This window comes from Penicillium bovifimosum (assembly GCF_028826915.1).
Source record: "Penicillium bovifimosum strain IBT 22155 chromosome Unknown utg000003l_segment0_segment0, whole genome shotgun sequence".
NCBI lineage: Eukaryota > Fungi > Ascomycota > Eurotiomycetes > Eurotiales > Aspergillaceae > Penicillium > Penicillium bovifimosum.
The window spans coordinates 1,217,399-1,231,519 of NW_026622712.1; the positions used below are offsets into that span (position 1 = coordinate 1,217,399).

General features: G+C 50.3%; 6 protein-coding genes across 6 annotated transcripts; 3 read left to right on the plus strand and 3 right to left on the minus strand.

Annotated features, from left to right (window-relative positions):
• Positions 1 to 278: 278 nt before the first annotated feature.
• On the plus strand, positions 279 to 2,971 carry N7515_003518 (H(+)-transporting V0 sector ATPase subunit a; the record flags this gene model as incomplete). Its single annotated transcript, XM_056664262.1, has 3 exons — positions 279 to 404; positions 464 to 778; positions 857 to 2,971. The coding sequence occupies 3 exons, from the start codon at positions 279 to 281 to the stop codon at positions 2,969 to 2,971; spliced, it is 2,556 nt and encodes an 851-aa protein (XP_056523319.1).
• An 867-nt stretch (positions 2,972 to 3,838) lies between these two features.
• On the plus strand, positions 3,839 to 4,891 carry fbp1 (fructose 1,6-bisphosphate 1-phosphatase; the record flags this gene model as incomplete). Its single annotated transcript, XM_056664263.1, has 1 exon — positions 3,839 to 4,891. One exon carries the CDS (start codon positions 3,839 to 3,841, stop codon positions 4,889 to 4,891), a length of 1,053 nt encoding a protein of 350 aa, XP_056523320.1.
• A 384-nt stretch (positions 4,892 to 5,275) lies between these two features.
• N7515_003520 (uncharacterized protein) lies at positions 5,276 to 5,889 on the minus strand (the record flags this gene model as incomplete). Its single annotated transcript, XM_056664264.1, has 2 exons — positions 5,276 to 5,615; positions 5,666 to 5,889. 2 exons carry the CDS (start codon positions 5,887 to 5,889, stop codon positions 5,276 to 5,278), a joined length of 564 nt encoding a protein of 187 aa, XP_056523321.1.
• Positions 5,890 to 7,010: 1,121 nt separating this feature from the next.
• N7515_003521 (uncharacterized protein) lies at positions 7,011 to 8,780 on the minus strand (the record flags this gene model as incomplete). Its single annotated transcript, XM_056664265.1, has 1 exon — positions 7,011 to 8,780. The coding sequence occupies one exon, from the start codon at positions 8,778 to 8,780 to the stop codon at positions 7,011 to 7,013; it is 1,770 nt and encodes a 589-aa protein (XP_056523322.1).
• Positions 8,781 to 10,451: 1,671 nt separating this feature from the next.
• On the minus strand, positions 10,452 to 11,375 carry N7515_003522 (uncharacterized protein; the record flags this gene model as incomplete). The annotated part of the gene is made up of 1 exon (XM_056664266.1): positions 10,452 to 11,375. The coding sequence occupies one exon, from the start codon at positions 11,373 to 11,375 to the stop codon at positions 10,452 to 10,454; it is 924 nt and encodes a 307-aa protein (XP_056523323.1).
• Positions 11,376 to 12,446: 1,071 nt separating this feature from the next.
• Positions 12,447 to 13,924, plus strand: N7515_003523 (uncharacterized protein; the record flags this gene model as incomplete). Its single annotated transcript, XM_056664267.1, has 3 exons — positions 12,447 to 12,795; positions 12,870 to 13,488; positions 13,537 to 13,924. 3 exons carry the CDS (start codon positions 12,447 to 12,449, stop codon positions 13,922 to 13,924), a joined length of 1,356 nt encoding a protein of 451 aa, XP_056523324.1.
• Between the last annotated feature and the right edge of the window lie 197 nt (positions 13,925 to 14,121).

Here is a 14,121-nt window from a genome sequence, read left to right on the forward strand (position 1 = left end):
GCGTATGTATGAGTTGGCGACATCGTTGAGGCCGAGGGACGTCAAAAGCGTTCTGTGTACATACTGTAGTCTGCAAGACATCACGTGGACATCACGTGGCTGGATGCAGCCAGCTTGACAGAGCCACCCGAGAACAAGACCAAGTCAAGCCCCGGACTCCTTGCGACCACAGCGCCGAGGATCTGTGTCCTTCTTTGCAACTATCCATTTACAGTCATTCATTCCAGTATTTCTATACCTTGGCTAAAATACACGGCTCCTGGTAGCCTCCTTACACCATGGCTCCGCGGGACACCTTCTTCCGCTCGGCGGATATGAGCTTGACCCAGCTCTACATTGCCAACGAGATTGGAAGAGAGGTTGTCAGTGCTCTGGGTGAAGTTGGTCAGGTTCAATTCCGAGATGTGAGTGGTGCAGAATGCGTTCTGGTCTGATGCCCGCTGACGTCGATGTTGTTATCTAGCTGAACCCGGACACGAACGCTTTCCAAAGAACCTTTACGAAAGAAATCCGTCGCTTGGATAATGTGGAGAGACAACTTCGCTATTTTCACCAACAAATGGAGAAAGCCGGCATCCCTATGAGATCTTCCTCGGACTTCACCGATACATTGGCTGCCCCCTTGGCGTCGGAGATCGATGAGCTGGCCGATCGCAGCCAGAGTCTTGAACAGCGAATTATGTCGCTCAACGATAGCTATGAGACTCTGAAGAAACGCGAAGTCGAGCTGAGCGAATGGCGGTGGGTGCTGAGAGAGGCCGGTGGATTCTTTGACCGGGTAGGTGACTTCGTGCATATATCTTTCACCGACCGAAAGCTCGAAACGGACTACGTTGCCGAGACTGACTTTACTTAGGCCCACACACAAACAGAAGACATCCGACAGTCTCTCGACAACGATGAAGCTCCCTTGCTCCGTGATGTTGAGCATCATGCCCCTCATCAGAACGGAGATACCCAGGGCCAGCAGAGCTTTTCGGAAATGAATATCGGTTTCGTTGCTGGTGTCATTCCTCGGGATCGCATTGGAGCATTCGAGCGTATCCTTTGGCGCACTCTGCGCGGAAATCTTTATATGAACCAGTCTGAGATCCCAGAGCCCATTATCGACCCGACGACCAACGAGGAGATCCACAAGAATGTTTTCGTTATCTTTGCTCACGGCAAGAATATCCTTGCCAAGATTCGAAAGATTTCGGAGTCGCTTAACGCATCCTTGTACGGTGTCGACGAGAACAGCGAATTGAGAAGGGACCAGATCCACGAGGTGAACACTCGTCTCGGCGACGTCGGAAATGTGCTTCGTAACACCAAGAACACACTCGATGCGGAACTTTCGCAGATCGCGCGTTCACTTGCCGCCTGGATGATCATTGTGAAGAAGGAAAAGGCTGTCTATGACACCCTGAACAAATGCTCATATGATCAGGCGCGCAAGACGTTGATCGCCGAGGCATGGTGTCCGACGAACTCTCTCGCCCTGATTAAGTCCACTCTTCAGGATGTGAATGACCGCGCGGGCCTCACTGTGCCTACAATTGTCAATCAAATCCGAACCAACAAGACCCCTCCAACCTTTATGCGGACCAACAAGTTCACCGAAGGATTCCAAACAATTGTGAACGCTTACGGTATTCCCAAGTACTCGGAAGTCAACCCTGGGCTGTACACGGTCGTCACATTCCCTTTTCTGTTCGCTGTCATGTTCGGTGATTGCGGACACGGTGCACTGATGACTCTGGCTGCCAGCGCCATGATCTTCTGGGAAAAGAAACTGGCGCGCACCAAGTTGGACGAGCTGACTTATATGGCTTTCTACGGACGATACATCATGTTGATGATGGGCCTGTTCTCGATCTATACTGGATTCATCTACAACGATATTTTCTCCAAATCTTTCACTATCTTCCCCAGTCAGTGGCAATGGCCGGCAGACATCAAGGCCGGCAAAATGGTCGAGGCGACTCTGAAAGAAGGTTATCGCTATCCGTTCGGTCTTGACTGGAACTGGCACGAGGCAGACAACTCCTTGCTCTTCTCGAACAGCATGAAGATGAAGATGAGTGTTCTCCTTGGTTGGTGCCACATGACCTACGCCCTTTGCTTGCAGTACATCAATGGACGGCACTTCAAGTCGAAGGTGGATATCTGGGGCAACTTTGTTCCTGGGATGCTTTTCTTCCAGTCTATCTTTGGGTATCTTGTCCTTACCATCCTCTACAAGTGGTCTGTCAACTGGCAGGAGAAAGGAGCGAACCCTCCCGGTCTCCTCAACATGCTCATCTTCATGTTCCTGAGCCCTGGTACTGTTGAAGAACAACTGTACCCTGGCCAGAGCTTGGTCCAGGTTCTGTTGTTGCTCCTTGCCGTAGCTCAAGTACCCGTTATGCTCTTCCTCAAGCCGTTCTGGCTCCGTTATGAACACAACCGTGCACGTGCCCTCGGTTACCGCGGCCTCGGCGAAAACTCCCGTGTGAGCGCCCTCGACGCCGACGATGACCAGGGTCGCGACAGTATGGCTAGTGATGGAGAAGGTGTGGCTATGCTTTCCCAAGACATTGACGAAAGTGAAGAGCACGAAGAATTCGATTTCGGCGACATCATGATCCACCAAGTCATCCACACGATTGAATTCTGTCTGAATTGTATTTCTCACACGGCCTCTTACCTTCGTCTGTGGGCTCTTTCGCTCGCTCACCAGCAGCTCTCGATCGTTCTCTGGACCATGACCATTGGCAGTGCCTTTGATCAGGAATCTCCCGTGGCTCGTGTTATCATGATCGTTGTCAGCTTCTACCTCTGGTTTGTGTTGACGGTCTGTATTCTGTGCGTGATGGAAGGTACTAGTGCCATGTTGCATTCCCTTCGTCTACACTGGGTTGAGGCCATGAGCAAGCACTTTGTCGGCGAGGGTATTCCTTTCCTGCCATTCAGCTTCAAGACCTTGTTGGAGGAGGATCCTGTGGACTAGTGGTATTAGCCTTTTCACTCTTTCTTTTCTTTTTGTACTGTAAAGGGTTAGAACTATACATTATCATCGTCTATATGTCTCAATTCCCCTTTAATTATGTATTGCGTTACTGCGTATACCCTATGGTTCACCGGGGGCAATCGTCCTTCCTACGAGTAGCTTCCTCTTACTACGGAGTAACTATGATGTTCGATTGTTCCATTGATGCAGATCCCTTCTACCCACCGGACTATTATTTTTAGCTGTCGGTAGAGTGGGTAGGCCGTCATAGTCTCATAGTTAGACCCTTTCACCCCCACAGCATTATTAAATCTCAGGATCTTTGCAGGTGCACATGACTGGGAAGTGGGGTAGAAGGAGAAGAACACTGGAAGGGAATACATTCTTCCGTCATCCCGAGGCCGTAGATCGGGATCATCTACATCGATGGAGTTTTTGCATATGGTTTAGACAAGGTATTGAATATTGTAAAAGGATAAAATTAGTATGAGTATATAGCTATTCAAGAGTACTATCAGAGTCTCTCAGTTCAAATGTTAGAATTGCTTGCATCATTCACAATGCCTCATAATAGACATTTTCTCTATATACGGAGAGTATCGGCAAGATCAGGGAAGGTGGGGGAAACCGGGTCACGCGGGGCACGATGACGAAAACGCAGGTCGGAACTGAGGTCACTGCCCCAGCTCTCCAACTACTTCTACCCGGTTTGATCCCTCTGACGTTGTATCTAATTCTACTTATATTCTTGTTTGAGCTTGCCACAGTCTCCTACTTAAAAAATTCTCTAATTGATTCTTTCCTATCTTCATTATACCCCCCCTCTGTATACCAAGATATCCCCGATATTCCCCCAATACCTTCAATATGACTGCACCAGCCCCCGCCGGAGCCGAGAACATTAACACCGATATTGTCACACTCTCCCGTTTCTTGACGGAAGAACAGGTGAAACACCCCGAAGCCTCGGGAGATTTCACTCTCTTGTGCCATGCCCTTCAATTCTCCTTCAAGTCAATTGCCTACTACATCCGTCGTGCCTCTCTTATCAACCTGACTGGATTGGCCGGTTCCTCAAACACAACCGGCGACGACCAGAAGAAGCTAGACGTGATCGGCAATGACATCTTCATCTCCGCCATGCGCGGCTCCGGAAAGTGCCGCATCGTCGTCTCAGAAGAAGAAGAAGAGGTGATCAAGTTCGATGAGCACCCCAACGCCCGCTACGCCGTCGTCTGCGACCCCATCGACGGTTCCTCCAACCTCGACGCCGGTGTCTCAGTCGGCACCATCTTCGGCATCTTCCAGCTCCCCGACGAAATCCTCGGCCCCAACAAGACCGTCGGCCCCGAACACCTCCTCCACCCCGGTACCAGCCTCGTCGCCTCCGGCTTCACCATGTACGGTGCCTCAGCGCAGCTGGTCATCACCATGCGCGGCGGCGGCGTCAACGGCTTCACTCTCGAGAACTCCCTCGGCGAGTTCATCCTCACCCACCCCAACATGCAGATGCCTGCCAAGCGCTCCATCTACTCCGTCAACGAGGGTAACAGCATGTACTGGGACGAGTGGTGCAATGCCTACTTCCACAGCCTCAAGTTCCCCCCTGATGGAGGCAAGCCTTACAGCGCCCGTTACATTGGTTCCATGGTTGCTGATGCTTACCGTACGCTGCTGTACGGCGGTGTTTTCGCCTACCCGGCTGACTCCAAGAGTCCCAAGGGTAAGCTGCGTATTCTGTACGAGTGTGCTCCCATGGCTATGCTGTTCGAGAACGCAGGCGGTCTCGCAGTCAACTCCCGTATGGAGCGGTTGATGGAGGTTGTGCCTGAGCACATTCACGATAAGAGTGGTGTCTTCCTTGGCTCCAAGGATGAGGTCCAGAAGATCATTGACATGTACAACAAGTACAAGAAATGAGCTAGTTGATAGGACATCAGGTAGTTTTGGATTCTTTGTAAGGTTATTTTCTCGTCCTCTTCGTTGGAGGGATTTACCTTGACCTGCCTGGTTGCAGTTTTGTTCTTTTCAGCGTTTTACGATACTTCCACCGCATAGTCGGTCAAAATAAAGGAATCATATTACTGTGGTCTGGGCCATTAACAATGTTAACCAGTAGTAGCTACTTCCTCATTGATCACAATAAGCGGCACAATCCGCTCTGTATATCGAGCACTTGTTGGCAGGTCTACTGCCTGCTTGTCTCGTCGAAGGGTTCCATCTTCGATTCGATAGTCCTGGGGCTCTTCCTTCTCCACGGTGGTCGCTCTACCTCTTTTGAGTTTGAGGCTTACTGGGTACGCCTCAGAGCGTGGGTTGATGTCGGTTTTCGACAAGTATGTTGTCGCTGTATTCCGACATTACCTCTGGATCCTCGCGATGAAGAAGGGCAACAAATTTGGGGGGTATCGGCCTAGTGATAGGTCCGGCGTTAATGCCACCCTCCCGAAGAACCTTCTTCATCGCGAGGATCCAAAGGTAATGCCGGAGTACAGCGACAACTACTTGCTGAAAACCGACATCAACCCACGCTCTGAGGCGTACCCAGTAAGCCTCAAACTCAAAAGAGGAGGTAGAGCGACCACCGTGGAGAAGGAAGAGCCCCAGGACTATGGAATCGAAGATGGAACCCTTCGAACTGCTCCTGGAACACATAGAGGAGTTCGGAGTCATACAGGCCCAAGATGCATAGACCTTTGGTCTGTTCGACCATGTAGGTATTCAGATGCAATTCCTTGGACATTGCAGTGACCTTGACACCCCCACCATTTGGGACTGATGTGTGTCGGGTCGATTTTCATAGGAGAATCCTGGACGAGTTGTTCCCTGGCCATATCGGCACCTGGGCAAACAATGTCCTCTTCGATCGGTTCGTCGTTCGGAGACACCGGATCGAGGTTCTCTCGCGTTGTTGGCATTTTTGTTGTGATGCGTTTGACTGACTCCGCCGGACGTACAATCAAACTGTAGGTACGATAGGTCTTCCGCCGGACAGTCCTAGGTACCTGTTCTTAGCACAGTTCACAGCCACAAGACCTCCGCCGGACGGTAACTTGATGCTATGGGGAAACTGTCTCTTCTGCTTAGCCAATCTGTGATTCTCTGCGAATCACTGATCAGTGTCGGCAGGTCTACTGCCTGCTTGTCTCAGACGAAGGGCAGGTTGTTGCAATTGCTTGCACAGGGATCGGATTCCCATTGCTATGGTGTTTCTTGGTTGTTCTTCTCTGTCTAAGGGGTTCAGGTGGAAGGCTGGGTAGCAGCCTTCCGGCTGACTGCTGACTAAGATACATCACGTGGCTAACTATAGTACAAACAACAGCACTAGTAATAGTGCCCCGTTGCTTCCACTAAAGAGACGCGGCCTTTCGCATGGCATAGAATGACCCTCAGATCATCCAACCTGGTGCACGAGATACACCATGCGACACTCTGAAATCTGAATCACATCTGGTAGCATGTCATGGAAAAATGGCGAACGTGCTCATTGGTGGATAAACACAGCCCTGGAGGTGGATATTCAGGTATGTGTCTATCCTTTATCCTCGGCAGATCGAAGCACAGACGGAATGGTCTATTATGTTAGAGTAGCAGTGTTTCCTTAGATATACAATCTGAGTAAAAAGATCAACCGGAATAGTAGGTAGGATAGTATGATTTGCTATGAGATGGGTATTGATGTGAAGCAAAGCAAATAACTGTGGGTAGCGATGTCCGTGTGTAGATGAGCTGTAAGCGTACACATAGCAAGTCTGAACCTAGAACATGAGATTATAGATTATAACTCATGATGAACCTTAGGCATAGACATTGAGCACCATTGTAATGCAAGATCACGGTAGAAAGCGAATAGAGTGGAGAGTAGGTCAGAGAGGAGAAATCACGGCGAGGATTCGTACCAGACAAATCGCAATGCAATATTTGGACGCCATAACGGAATGCTGGATAAGGGAAGTAAAATAAATGGTCCTGGAGAAGCCTACACGTGGACCGGCCACGGACATCACGTAGGCATATCTGTGGAGGGGAATCGAAAAGGTCAATGAGGGTCGGGTTTTCGATGGAACACGCCAAAGAGAGAACTGAGACGGTGGCGGAGTTTGCCCTTGTTTGCGGGAGCCTCGGGCTGAGGGTCTGGAGAATCCAGCTTCTTCCTGCGAAGGCTCATATGCCGCGTGATGCGGGAAGTTGTAGTTGGGATATCTCGATCTGGTCCTGCTTTGGGTTTGGCAGGTGGATGCTCCGGCTTGGAGTTTGTAGAAGATTTCGCGTTAGGCGGGCTGGCCCGAGGTGTATCTCCCGGTTCAACGGAATTTCGTCGCGTGGAGGGAGGACGGGAGACAACGATCTCGCGGCCGTTCTCGCCCAAGGCGGTGAACATGCTATGTCGGTATAGGCGAGTGCTAAGCCCAGAAGCTGAACGTCGTTTCGCTCGATCCATGAATGCGGCACCAGTGGAATTTGAGCGCTTGGACATGTCACCAAGGCGCACTGCTTCGGCGGGAGCTGTAGTGTTGGAGCGGCAGATATTGGAGATCGACACGCAGCGTTTGCCGCGGTTGGCCTGGTCTTTCACTGGGCTAACCTCATCGCTAGCTAGGAAAGAATCGTTCTGATTCTTGACGCCTGTCGGAGATGAAACATTCGACTTCGCTCCAGAAGTAATCCGGCTGTCGTAGCGGAAGTTATCAGACCACCCCTCACGAAAGGCAACCCAGATTCCGGTGGTGATAATCAAAGTTCGCAGCCCATCATCAAGAGTGACCGAGATCGCGCCGAAAGGTGTCTCGCCATCCGACGCATCGCTCACAACGGACATACCTGAGCTTGGAGTCGCGGGGCCGGTGCCGCCCCGAACCGCCGTAGAATATTCATCATTAACGTCCAACTTGTTTCGGGTCATGGAAGCAAGAACCGGATGGCGGCGGGTGGTAGGATCGATGACGCTAAAGGTGAACCGTTTGCCATCCTCCCGCGACGATGTCTCAGAAGGCGCAGTCATCCGACGACTCCTCCCACTCCGCAAAGCCCACCGCACAACTTGCAGTCCACTGTCTGTCTGAGCGACAAACTCATAAGACCCGTTTGCGAGAGGCGACGCATCCCAAACTGGGCCAAAGTTGAGACATATCTCCGCCATTCCCTTGAGCCGCGCATCTTCTTGTGACTTTTGACATATCGTGGCCACGACTTCGCGGTGGTCTTCGTCCTCGTCTTCCGAGCCGATGTGTCTCTCAGGTATTCTGTCCACGGCGCGTTCATACTGATCACTGATCACAACGATGAGGTCGTACGGACCCAATCCATTTCTGGTTCGATAGATGGCCGGGAATTTGCGAGCTATCAGGGGAATATATGATGTCGATGGCAGGACATCCACCACTGGCAGTGGACGCGGGGTCTGCGATACCTGCTGCAGCTGGATGAGGAGTTTTGGGCGGATTTTGAATCGCTTATGGCGAGCATGGGAGGCAGGGTGGGCAAATTGGTAGGATGTTTTTGGCCGTGACTTGCGAGCTGTGGATGCACGAGCGGGCTGAGGCCTGGCGACAATAGCAGTCGATGCTTCACCCGACTCTGATGCCGACTCAATCGAGGTCATCGTCATCGCAGATACTAACCCTGGACACTCAGTGGAACCATCGGGAAGCTTGTGGCGATTGTATAAAGTGTTCAGCAATGGCAAGGCCGACAGTGAGAATATAGGCGAGCAGAGCGTAGTAGATGCAGAGGGTTGTGTTTCTGGTTTGATAGGTTCATTCGTGTGAGCTGCTACGGCATCCGCTGCGAGACCAAGATTTAACAGCATTCTTGAGCCCTAGCGGAGCCACATCGGTGTGAAGGTCCAGGAAGACGGTGGATTTCATTCGAGGCTGATGTGATCATGAACGCCCGTATCCAAACGCGTCAGGTGCGGGGGAGAGCTCCGGGAATTGGGCGGGGTGGCGGTTGAGCTTGCAGAGTTGAAAATAAGGGACGCGAGGTACGCGAGATTTGAAAGGCAGGTGGCTTGCACCGTCCTTGTTAGGGATGATCGAGATGATGCAAGGGGCTAAGGAGTGGAAGGAGATATATCAAAGTTTCTTTTTTTTAGTGGAAAGAGCAAAACATCTCAGTATGGAAGGGGCAGCCTTATAACTTTCAAATGAGAAAATAAAAACGAGAAAAACGAGAAACAAACCTTCATTATTGAAAATTACAGTGGAACCCTAACTATGGGCAGATGACTCTAAATAAATGTAATAAAAATCTAGTGCACGGCTCACGGCTTTATGCTTTGCCAAAACGGATCGGCGATTCACGGTCTCCGATTCATCCGGGTTCCGAGGTGATCATCTACTAAGAATCGTCATGATGCTGTCTTGCTATGTTCCCCTCTTGGCATCTCCAGGAACCAATGGCTTCATCTACAAAGTAGTATGGACAGACGTTCATACCTAGGACCTACATTTGTAGTATTGTACACGAAATGCATTGTGTTCTGCATCCTACGTTGTAGCTCGTAGACCACTTGCATATAAAGTGGGGGAGGAATCACGTTCCAAGAACAAAATTTGCCGGGAAAACCTGTCCGAGGGATTTTCAAAGGGCCAAGAAAGAGAGCTTGAAAAGTGATGACCTGGTGGGGAATTGAAAGGTTTGCTGTTGGCTTCTATGTACTTGGCAATCATTGTAGGATCGGTGATTCGGTGATGGATAATTGATGGATACTAATCGGAAACACTTGGTGGCGGACTACTAAATATTACTAGTGCCGGTAGTTGTAGGGCTGAGTTGATGTCAAGTTTGATTTACCACGGAGTACGGAGTACATGTACACAATACTCCGTACTTATTCAACCTTTGATCTCTCCAGACACCATTGAGTTTGTCTCACATATTGCCCGAGACATGAACCAAATGCTCGCTTGTAACACCCATCATCCCATGCATATACTGTATTTGACTACAGCACTGTAGATGTAGCTTGCATCTGGGCAACGAAGAAGGTGGATCGGAGTTGTACCTCGGAAGTGAAGTGGTCCCGGAGGAACTAGGGGTTCCAACCTTGGAAATCCCCGACCCGTGGTCCGGTGCAGCTGACTAATTATGCAAATTTATGCATCTGTTGGTACTATACGGCACTATTGCTGGTATGCGAAACGTCGAAGACGAAGGACTACGGCGATTACTGGGCAGAGGGCCTACTCTCGAGGAGGCTCCTGCTCGGTGTAATCTGTGTAGTAATCGTTGTTGTTAAAGCTAAGAATGCAGGCACCGCGAACTACCCCTTAATACACACAGACGCACGCTAGGTCACATGACTCCTTGTTGCCAGTTCCAACAGCATCCATGTCTAGTTAACTTAACTAGTTATAGGGAGACCGAAAAGCTAGGGAAAGAGCGTCAGAAGCAGAAGAAACAGATTAGAAGACCAATCATTGAAGAAGCGAAAGAAGGAGAACGAGTCGAAGAGGCAGAGAAAACTCGAGACGAAGCTTTAGAGGGAAACAACTTCGTCTTGGAAATCCAGATACTCATTTAACACAATATCTCCCCAGAATTCTTCTGAGATATTTTCTTTCTTTGCAAGGAGTATCCGCCGAGGAATTGCCTGGAGGCTAAGGCGATCAATGCATGATATTTGTCCGAACAATATTCCAAGTAGCTGGTTCGGCATCTTGGCTCTCGGCACAATAAGGGCAATAGCTTCAAGGACAGCAGGACAATTTGTCAAAGCTATGTCCACATCAACTTGCACAGACAGGCAATCGTTCGATCGATGTAAGTCGTGAACTGGATCCTTTAAGTATTCTCGGAAAGCAGCAGGGAGAAGTTCTTCGGCCATAATAGTCCGTTGGGCGCCCGTGTCAAATATCATTTCCATCCCTTTGAGCTCACAGATAGGGTCGGACGTGTTGCCATCCAACGCTCGTAAAGTAAGGTTTCCGCGAATTATAGGGAGGCATTTATCTTGTAGTGTTGGCCGCAGTGACACGTACGGATCTGGGAATCCCGTGTCGGCAGCCGCCTCTTTAGCGATTTTACGGAGACGCTCGCGAGTTGCTTCATTCGGAGGCGGGCGGGGTCCCACCTTCCCTAGATCAACCCTTGTTCGAATAGGGCGGCCTAAGACATCTGCCGGATGCGATTCCACCGCTGCCTGCTCCGAGCGTAATTCCGATGCTGCCTGTAGCTGTAGCGCCATCTCCCGAATTGCTCGGCGGTTGCCAGTTCCCCGGGGCATTAGAAGAAAGTCCTCATCAACATCGCTGAGGGCTGCTTCGACAGCTTGTATAGCAGACCTCCAGGTGGTGTGCGCGGGAAGGGTGATAGAAAGTTCGTTGTGCTTGCAATTCATAGAGTCAGCAAGCTGGCGAAGCACATCTCTCGGATGTAGGGTTCTGATTTCGGGAGTGTCCATAGTCAACCTAAGGGACAGGATTCGTTAGTTCTCCATAATATTGTTGTCTATCAGCTTCCGAGTCACTCTGGGTCGGTGGCTGTTCAATGTAGTTGTTCAGAAGGCGAGGACGTTTCGGTTCAACAGTAGCTAGCGTTTAGTATTGGCCATGATAAGATGGGATCAGCGGTCGTGTTTCAAGTGTAGAAGATGGAAAGCTACATACCTTAGGTCGGGATGAATAGACTCGGTTTTTACCCTTCAAAAGCAGAAGTTACGCCTTTCGAGTGCCGACGAGGTAGGAGCAGAATTTATGACAAGATAGTGACGGCTACAAGCTTGTTGTTCTCGGTTAGGAAGGCGCTGCAGAAGGCAAGAAGCTGATGCATGACCGATTTGCCTTAGGATGCTGTCATCATGCTGACCTAAATGATAGATAGAGATAAAACTTATGACCGTCCGATATGGATGGTGTAGTGGATTGCCTGACCAGCGAGCTGAATCAGTTTTTCTCCATCTTCGCTCTCAGGGCTCTTTGACAGCGGGCGTTCCTGTCCCTGGTATGTTCAAAGGCGGAGCCGCGGAGGCATGAATATCATGATCACGTGGATACACGCTGATGACTTCATCGTCGCAGCACCTTCGGACGAGTAGCTCCAACAACTTCAACGAGTCGTGGACGAGCTAAAACGCTATTACCGCTATTACGACATCATACTGTCCAAATGCTCGCTTGTAACACCCATCATCCCATGCATATACCGTATTTGACTACAGCACTGTAGATGTAGCTTGCATCTGGGCAACGAAGAAGGTGGATCGGAGTTGTACCTCGGAAGTGGTTCCGGAGGAACTAGGGGTTCCAGCCTTGGAAATCCCCGACCCGTGGTCCGGTGCAGCTGACTAATTATGCAAATTTATGCATAACTATCTTCACTTCCACAAACGGAGTTCGGTCCATCTGGCGGTAAACAATCCCGATAGTGCGTCGTCGGACTCCCCGACAATCCGTCCCAGGTGTCGTGCCCTAATTGGGAAAGATCTCATTTGAAAACATATCTCTCTTAGTGGCGGCAGCTATCAGAGATCGTGATGACTTCAATTCAACCTACATCAAGACCGCCACCACTGTTCGCCAAGTTATTACGATTGGATAACCCAATTCGAAGCTTGACACTGGCCTTTTGGACCTGGAAGATTTTGTTATACATTGTCGTGACCGCCTGTCCAGGTTTGGGCTATGACACCTCTACCTCCTTGATCTCATATGCTGCCAATCCGACCACGGTGGCTAGTGAGTCCGAGTCCCTTTCGGGATCTCTGAAATTCGCCCGGTGGGATAGTATCTATTTTCTGAATATTGCCCAAAAGGGATACCTGTTCGAGCAAGAATGGGCCTTTGGCTGGGGCTATACTAAGCTTCTGTCTCTTTTTGTCTCCGGTACATTACCATTTCACCATTTCTCTACCTGTCCAGAATGGACATCTCCCTTTGATACTAATTTGTTGAAACAGGGATTCGTCTCTCCGGTGGAAATGATGGACCAGCCAGCACTGCAATGGTGGGTGTAGTCCTCTCTCACGTTGCCCATTACCTGTCTGTACTGGCACTCTATCGTCTGTCGTCCAATATCTTCGGCCATGCCACAGCCCACCAGCATCTCATCTGCTTTCTGTCAGCAGCTCTTCACATCATCTCTCCAGCAGGCGCTTTCCTGTCCGCGCCTTATGGCGAGTCGATCGTGTCTTTCCTGAACATCACTGGCTTTTACCTCTACTCATCGTCACTCATCGCCGAGCGCAATGGGGCCACGCGGCTTCGAGACGTTCGGGTTCTCACATCCGCCGTTCTCTTTGCAGTGGCCACCATGGTCCGCAGTAATGGGGTACTCAGTGGGTTCCTATTCGCCTATGACGCGACGGTTCTAGGGTGGAAGACTTTGACTCGAGGACCAACTCTACATACCTCTGTTCGTCTTGCAGTGATCGTGTTCGGTGGCTGCATTGTAGGATCCGGGATGGTGATCCCTCAGATCCTGGCTTATCGCATGTACTGCATGTCCGAGGGCGATGCTCGGCCATGGTGTAAGTGGGCATTGCCTAGCATCTACGGCTGGGTCCAAGAGCATTATTGGTAAGCATTTGTCTATGGCTAAACACCCGCTTTTACTGACTCCTCCAGGAATGTTGGCTTCCTGCGATATTGGACAGTCTCCAATATACCGCTTTTCCTGTTGGCTGCACCGATGTTAGCTATTATTTGCAGATCCAGCTTGTGGGCACTGCAGAGTCCCTCATCATCATCGACTAGCCCCGGGTCAATGCTCACTCGGCTAGCTGTTCCCCAGGGGCTGCTGGCAGTCATGGCATTTGTCGGCTACCACGTCCAGATCATCAACCGCATTTCGTCGGGGTATCCCTTGTGGTACTGGTACTTGGTCACTAGCGCTGTAGACCTCAGCTCCAGCTCACTTAAACAGAGCCGGACTCTTGCCGTCGCTGTGTACAGCATGGTGGGTTATGCGTTGATCCAGGGAGTTCTTTTTGGTTCTTTCCTACCCCCGGCGTAAAGAGGATAGTCTTGATGGTCGGGCAAAATTTATCCAGAGCCACCTACTGTGTATTTATATTTAGCTGTTTGGGAGGAAAGGAACCATGCTTTGCGGGTGGTAGTAAGATATCTGCTAACTAACAAAAAAATGAAAATGGTGGAACATACGTACCAAGTAGCAAGGCTAAGGCAACCCCATGAAGCTTGAGATTTTCT